Source organism: Boleophthalmus pectinirostris, unplaced genomic scaffold (genome assembly GCF_026225935.1).
Source record: "Boleophthalmus pectinirostris isolate CB_2022bp ecotype Guang Dong unplaced genomic scaffold, ASM2622593v1 HiC_scaffold_7, whole genome shotgun sequence".
NCBI classification, from domain to species: Eukaryota; Metazoa; Chordata; class Actinopteri; order Gobiiformes; family Gobiidae; genus Boleophthalmus; species Boleophthalmus pectinirostris.
Window position 1 is genome coordinate 40,209,647 of NW_026571473.1, and position 8,070 is coordinate 40,217,716.

General features: G+C 45.4%; 1 protein-coding gene across 1 annotated transcript; it reads left to right on the forward strand.

The window, feature by feature from the left end:
• Positions 1–696: 696 nt before the first annotated feature.
• Positions 697–6,285, forward strand: diras1a (DIRAS family, GTP-binding RAS-like 1a). Its single transcript, XM_020932021.2, has 3 exons — positions 697–834; positions 3,395–3,565; positions 5,114–6,285. Exons 1-3 carry the CDS (start codon positions 697–699, stop codon positions 5,402–5,404), a joined length of 600 nt encoding a protein of 199 aa, XP_020787680.2. The 3' UTR covers positions 5,405–6,285.
• The last annotated feature ends 1,785 nt before the right edge of the window (positions 6,286–8,070 follow it).

Here is an 8,070-nt window from a genome sequence, read left to right on the forward strand (position 1 = left end):
TCTCTCTCTCTCTCCTCTCTCTCTCTCTCTCTCTCTCTCTCTCTCTCTCTCTCTCTCTCTCTCTCTCTCTCTCTCTCTCTCTCTCCTCTCTCTCTCTCTCTCTCTCTCTCTCTCTCTCTCTCTCTCCTCTCTCTCTCTCTCTCTCTCTCTCTCTCTCTCTCTCTCTCTCTCTCTCTCTCTCTCTCCTCTCTCTCTCTCTCTCTCTCTCTCTCTCTCTCTCTCTCTCTCTCTCTCTCTCTCTCTCTCTCTCTCTCTCTCTCTCTCTCTCTCTCTCTCTCTCTCTCTCTCTCTCTCTCTCTCTCTCTCTCTCTCTCTCTCTCTCTCTCTCTCTCTCCTCTCTCTCTCTCTCTCTCTCTCTCTCTCTCTCTCTCTCTCTCTCTCTCTCTCTCTCTCTCTCTCTCTCTCTCTCTCTCTCTCTCTCTCTCTCTCTCTCTCTCTCTCTCTCTCTCTCTCTCTCTCTCTCTCTCTCTCTCTCTCTCTCTCTCTCTCCTCTCTCTCTCTCTCTCTCTCTCTCTCTCTCTCTCCTCTCTCTCTCTCTCTCTCTCTCTCTCTCTCTCTCTCTCTCTCTCCTCTCTCTCTCTCTCTCTCTCTCTCTCTCTCTCTCTCCTCTCTCTCTTTCTCTCTCTCCTCTCTCAGTCGTGCAGCGCTTCCGGTCGCTCCCGGTCGTCCTGGTCGTCCTGGACTTCATTTCCCAGCATGCCCGAGCAGAGTAATGACTACAGTGTGGTGGTGTTTGGGGCGGGGGGAGTGGGGAAGAGTTCTCTGGTCCTTCGCTTCGTCAAAGGAACCTTCAGAGACACGTACATCCCCACGGTGGAGGACACGTACAGACAGGTACACCCCCCTCCTCTCCTCTCCTCTCATCCCTCTATCATCCCTCTATCCCCACGGTGGAGGACACCTACAGACAGGTACACCCCCCTCCTCTCCTCTCCTCTCATCCCTCTATCATCCCTCTATCCCCACGGTGGAGGACACCTACAGACAGGTACACCCCCCTCCTCTCCTCTCCTCTCATCCCTCTATCATCCCTCTATCCCCACGGTGGAGGACACCTACAGACAGGTACACCCCCCTCCTCTCCTCTCCTCTCATCCCTCTATCATCCCTCTATCCCCACGGTGGAGGACACGTACAGACAGGTACACCCCCTCCTCTCCTCTCCTCTCATCCCTCTATCATCCCTCTATCCCCACGGTGGAGGACACCTACAGACAGGTACACCCCCCTCCTCTCCTCTCCTCTCATCCCCTCTATCATCCCTCTATCCCCACGGTGAGGACACCTACAGACAGGTACACCCCCCTCCTCTCCTCTCCTCTCGTCCCTCTATCATCCCTCTATCCCCACGGTGGAGGACACCTACAGACAGGTACACCACCCTCCTCTCCTCTCATCCCTCTATCATCCCCCTATCCCCACGGTGGAGGACACCTACAGACAGGTACACCACTCTCCTCTCCTCTCCACTCATCCCTCTATCATCCCTCTATCCCCACGGTGGAGGACACGTACAGACAGGTACACCACCCTCCTCTCCTCTACTCTCATCCCTCTCTCATGGTGGAGGACACAGAAGACAGGCACCTCACACTTTTCTCTCCCTCTCTCCCCACGAGAGTCGTCTCCCCTCTCTCCTTCTGTCCTCTCTGTCCCTTCAGGTGTCCAGTCCTCTCTCCTCTCTCTCCTGCAGGTGTTCAGTCTCTGTCCTTTCAGGCGCTCAGTCTCTCTGTCCCTGCAGGTGATCAGTTGTGATAAGAGCATGTGACACCTCTCTCTCTCCTTCAGGTGTTCAGTCTCTTGCAGGTGTTCAGTCCTGTCTCTGTCCCTGCAGGTGATCAGTTGTAATAAAAGCGTGTGCACTTTCCTACAGGTGTTCAGTCTCCTGCAGGTGTTCAGTGTCCTGCAGGTGTTGAGTTGTGTTTGTCCTTGCAGGTGTTCAGTTGTGTTTGTCCTTGCAGGTGTTGAGTTGTGTTTGTCCTGCAGGTGTTGAGTTGTGTTTGTCCCTACAGGTGATCAGTTGTGATAAGAGCGTGTGCACTCTCCTGCAGGTGTTCAGTCTCCTGCAGGTGTTCAGTCTCCTGCAGGTGTTCAGTGTCCTGCAGGTGTTCAGTCCTGTCTCTGTCCCTGCAGGTGATCAGTTGTAATAAGAGCGTGTGCACTCTCCTGCAGGTGTTGAGTTGTGTTTGTCCTTGCAGGTGATCAGTTGTGTTTGTCCTTGCAGGTGTTGAGTTGTGTTTGTCCTTGCAGGTGTTCAGTTGTGTTTGTCCTTGCAGGTGGTCAGTTGTGATAAGAGCGTGTGCACTCTCCTGCAGGTGTTCAGTGTCCTGTAGGTGTTGAGTTGTGTTTGTCCCTGCAGGTGATCAGTTGTGATAAGAGCGTGTGCACTCTCCTGCAGGTGTTGAGTTGTGTTTGTTCCTGCAGGTGATCAGTTGTGTTTGTTCCTGCAGGTGTTCAGTTGTGTTTGTCCTTGCAGGTGATCAGTTGTGATAAGAGCGTGTGCACTCTCCTGCAGGTGTTCAGTTGTGTTTGTTCTTGCAGGTGATCAGTTGTGATAAGAGCGTGTGCACTCTCCTGCAGGTGTTGATTTGTGTTTGTCCTTGCAGGTGTTCAGTTGTGTTTGTCCTTGCAGGTGTTGAGTTGTGTTTGTCCTTGCAGGTGTTCAGTTGTGTTTGTCCTTGCAGGTGTGGTGAGTGTGTTTGTGTCCTTGCAGGTGATCAGTTGTGATAAGAGCGTGTGCACTCTCCTGCAGGTGTTCAGTCTCCTGCAGGTGTTCAGTCTCCTGCAGGTGTTCAGTTGTGTTTGTCCCTGCAGGTGATCAGTTGTGATAAGAGCGTGTGCACTCTCCTGCAGGTGTTCAGTGTCCTGCAGGTGTTCAGTTGTGTTTGTCCCTGCAGGTGATCAGTTGTGATAAGAGCGTGTGCACTCTCCTGCAGGTGTTCAGTGTCCTGCAGGTGTTGAGTTGTGTTTGTCCCTGCAGGTGATCAGTTGTGATAAGAGCGTGTGCACTCTCCTGCAGGTGTTCAGTGTCCTGCAGGTGTTCAGTTGTGTTTGTCCCTGCAGGTGATCAGTTGTGATAAGAGCGTGTGCACTCTCCTGCAGGTGTTCAGTGTCCTGCAGGTGTTGAGTTGTGTTTGTCCCTGCAGGTGATCAGTTGTGATAAGAGCGTGTGCACTCTCCTGCAGGTGTTCAGTGTCCTGCAGGTGTTGAGTTGTGTTTGTCCCTGCAGGTGATCAGTTGTGATAAGAGCGTGTGCACTCTCCTGCAGGTGTTCAGTGTCCTGCAGGTGTTCAGTTGTGTTTGTCCCTGCAGGTGATCAGTTGTGATAAGAGCGTGTGCACTCTCCTGCAGTGTTCAGTGTCCTGCAGGTGTTCAGTTGTGTTTGTCCCTGCAGGTGATCAGTTGTGATAAGAGCGTGTGCACTCTTCAAATCACCGACACGACGGGGAGTCATCAGTTTCCGGCGATGCAGCGTTTGTCCATCTCCAAAGGTCACGCCTTCGTCCTGGTTTATTCCATCACCAGTCGCCAGAGTCTGGAGGAGCTCAAACCCATTTACCAGCAGGTAAAACCCGACCGAGACCAAGACCAGACCAGACCAGAGACCAGAGACCAGAGACCAGACCAGACCAGAGACCAGAGACCAGAGACCAGAGACCAGAGACCAGGATCTGTGTGTCATTTGTTCATTTGTTTTTCAAAATAAAACCAAAAAAGGAAACAAAAACACAACAATTTTCTTCATTATTTGTCTCCAAAACCAAAATGAAAAACAGATAATGATTTTTTTTTTCAGTTTTCAATTTTGTGTTTAAATGAAAAATGAAAAAAAAAACACTAACGGATTAAGCCAGGTCCAACCAGACCAGGACTAAGACTGGGAACAGGGCCAGGACTGAAACTGGGACTGAGGCCAGGACCAGAGTAGGACTAGACCAGGACTGAGACTGGGACCAGACCAGGACTGAAAACGGGTCAGTCCTGTTTTAGTCCTGTTTTAGTCCTGTTTTAGTCCTGGTTTAGTCCTGTTTTAGTCCTGGTTTAGTCCTGGTTTAGTCCGTTCTCCGTTTTTTCCATTTTTCATTTAAACCCAAAATCAAAAACTGAAAAAAACGAATCATTATCTGTTTTTTTTTTTGTTTTTTTTTGGTTTTTTTGGTTTTGGAGACAAATAATGAAGAAAATCGTTGTTGTTGTTTTTTTGTTTTTTTTCCATTTTCTTATTTTTGCTTTTATTTTGAAAAACAAATAAACAAACGACACACGGATTGAGACCAGATTCCAAATTCCAAACTGTTTCATTCAGACTTAAAGGTCGTATAGAGGATTTTTTAAGGGAAAAGAAATACAGCGACAGTTCTTTTTCAAATGTTGTGACTCCACCTTCCTCCTCCACAGCCTCAGTAGAAACACCTCCTCCTCCCGCCTTTTTACTCTAGAATCACGTTTGTTTACATTAAGTTCGCGTTCAAAATTACCGTTGAAGTTTCCTGTCTAGAAATAATTCAGCGACTGACGTGTCTTTAGTTTTTAGACCCTTCGTCCGCTTCGTTCGCGCCATCGCTGGACGCATCTCCAAGAATCACCTCGGTTTGTCTTCGCTCCTTTTCCCCTTCTTCTCTTCTTCTTTCAGCGACCTCAAAAACCGACTTTCTTTTTGCGGAGAACCGGTCGTGGATTCTCGTCCGCCGTCTCGACAAACTCTGTGCGAACTGTGAGGAAGCGACAGTTTGAAAAAGCCTCTAAGAACCGCCGCATAAACCACGAAATCCCAGCGCCGACGAGTCACTTACACTAGAAACGTAGGGAGTTTGATTGACGACCCAACAGCCAATAGAAAAAGAGGTAGTCTCGTTGTCTATTGGCTGATGTTTATTTGGCCTCAACACGTTCACAGTTGATAGATTTTCATTCTTTTTTTTTTTAGTCATCATAATTACAAGGTTGCCGTGTTTCTGTAATGGTATTTTAAACTTTCACTGACAATTTGAAACAAAAGAAAAAAATCTTCCATACGACCTTTAAAACCATCAGTGTTTTTTTTGTTGTTTTTTTAACCGTACTTTTTCGTGTCTCTGTGTTCTCGTCGTGGTTTTCGTTTTCTCTTCCTCAGATTGTGTCGATCAAAGGCAGCGTGGAGTCCATCCCGATCATGCTCGTCGGGAACAAGAGCGACGAGATTTCCCAGCGGGAGGTGGAGCAGGTCCAGGGCGAGGCTCAGGCCAAACAGTGGAAATGCGCCTTCATGGAAACGTCGGCCAAAACCAACCACAACGTCACCGAACTGTTCCAGGAGCTGCTGTCGCTGGAGAAGAAGCGCGACATGTCCCTGAGCATCGACGGCAAACGCGGCGGGAAGCAGACGCGCGCCGACAAACTCAAGGGGAAGTGCAGCGTCATGTGAGGAGCCAGGAAAACACGGAAAGACGGACCGGATTCACACACGCGCATACGTACACACACAAAACAAAACACGGACAACACGGAACGGACTTTAACCAAAACAAAACACAAAAACGCGACACGGAGCGAAGACGGAGAAAACGAACGCGCTCCGATAAAACTCAAGGTGCAGGAGGAGGGAAGGAAAACGCGAAACGGATCACGAACCCGGCGCGGATTGGGACCGGAGCTCGAACTACACGAAGGAGCAAATCCGTTCCCACCGCCCAGTTTACTCACACTTCATGAATCACGTGACAAAATATTTATTTATTTATTTATTTAACACTTTTAACTCTGAATTCTTTCTGTTCTGACTGTAATGACTCACACTAAATTTAGTTTAAAAAGGAAAAAAATAAACAGCAAAAACTGGAGGGTTAAAATGTCAGGGTAAAATATTGTTATTGTTGTTGTTTTTTTTAACTCAGAAAGTTTTATTTTAACTCTTTGAAAGTTAAACGGGGGTTGGAGTTGAGGTTATTTGTCAGAGTTGATGCGGCTGAAGTGAATTCAACTTCCTCTAGTGTTAATTCAACTTCTCTTTATAAGGATGTAACAATAATCGAAATCTGGTGATATCGTATCGTCAAAGTCTCACAATAACATCGTGGATCATCACAAAATATCGAATCACACAAGTCTCTTTGTTTAAATGAAGAGTTTTGGTGCAGCGACAGTTAAAAAGACAAAGAACAAAGAACTACATAAACCAGTGAGTCTGGTCAAGTGTTAACGGAGGAAACAGGGTCAGATTTTTGACATTCAAATGTCTCTTATTCAGAAACTAGAGGAACTATTGAAATAAGTAAAGTATCAGAATGTAGGAAAGAGTTACACTCCAACAGGGTCAAGTTAAACCTGTGAGATTCTTTCAAGTTCAAGACAAAAAATTAAAAAACTCATGTTCGGTAACGGAGGGAATGAAATATGCAGCACTTTTTGGTCAATAAATCCAAACAGTGATAACTCTTGGTTCTCACTTCCATATCCTTAACAAACTGGTTTGAATATTTGCTTCATATAGTTTTCTACCATATGGTACAAGATTAGGTTGAAAAACCTCTGACTTTTTGACTCATGAGATTTTTTATTAAGAAAGTTCATGGTAACGGAGGGAAAAGTAACGGAGGGAAAATTGTACAAACAAGTAGAAGGTGCAGGATTTTACATCATTTGTCACTTTTTTCTTCTGAAAACTTTAATATTACTTCAAAATGAAAGGAAACTATTTCTATAAAATATGTCAGTCCTTCCAAGAACATTTTTATCATTTTAAATACTTTTATATATATTTTAAATCCTGTCCCTTCATCAACAGTTCAAAGATGGAATAACACAAGATATGATGAAATACAAACATTTATTTACATGATTTTTGGGTCTTTGAAATTTGGGAAATAATTTTTGTTCCATGTTTCATTCATGGTCTGTTTAAAACAGATGGAACTTTAGAACCAAAAATGGTCCAGAAAAAAGGTCAACAGTTTGATAAACTCGAGTACATATGTATCTGTTCAATACATTTTTATATCAGATGAATTCACTTGAGTTTTTGGTCTTGTTGTTTACTTCTGTTTGGGTCCATGATGCTTTGCTCCATTTCAGTGCAGACGATAAGAAGAAACAACAGTTCTAACACTTTTAACTCTTAGTTCTTTGGATTAAATCTTGTTGAGGCATTTGAAGAGGAAAAAGTCACACAGTCTCCACAAAATATCAGAATAAATATCGTATCGTGAGCTTCAGACGTGACGATATCGTATCACGAGACTTGGACTTCGTTCCACTTTTGTCTCTCAGTGTTAATTCAGCTTCTCTTCGTGTTAATTTGTCTTCAAACTCCGTCCAGAGTAGAACCAGTCTGAACCAGTTTTGTTCATAATTTCATTTTAATTTATCTCAAATAAAGTGTCAAAATAAAACTCGTAAACTCCTCTCGTTTACCCTCAAAACTTTCAAATAACTCTGGATTTGGGGTTAAACAGGAACTTTGGTCCAGTTTTACTTAATGAACATTTCCAAAAGTGTTAAATTAACTCGAGAACAGATTGACTCAGATAAACTCTGAGAAATGTTCAAACTGATTCTGTCAGAGTCGATTTTAACTCTTCACTTTTTGCTGTTTAATTTTTCTAATGACTTTTTAAAACAATTTAGTTAAAATTCATACAATCTGCAAAAATCTAAGCTTGAAATGACTTGAAGCTCAAAGCAGACGACTTGGACTTGACTTGGACTCATGGGTCAGAGACTCGAGACTCGACTTGGACTCGTCTGTATTTGACTTGGGACTTGACTCGGACTTGAGGTCAAAGACTCGAGACTTTGCGAAACAACGACTTTTAAACTGAACCAAAACTCGAACAAAAACACAACAGAAAAATCCACATGTCGAACCAGGTCCAGGTCCAGACCTGAACCAAACCAGGACTGAGACCAGGACTTAGACCAAGACTGAGACCAGGACTTAGACCAAGACTGAGACCAGGACCAGACCAGGACTGAGACCAGGACTTAGACCAAGACTGAGACCAGGACCAGACCAAGACTGAGACCAGGACCAGACCAAGACTGAGACCAGGACCAGACCAGGACTGAGACCAGGACCAGACCAAGACTGAGACC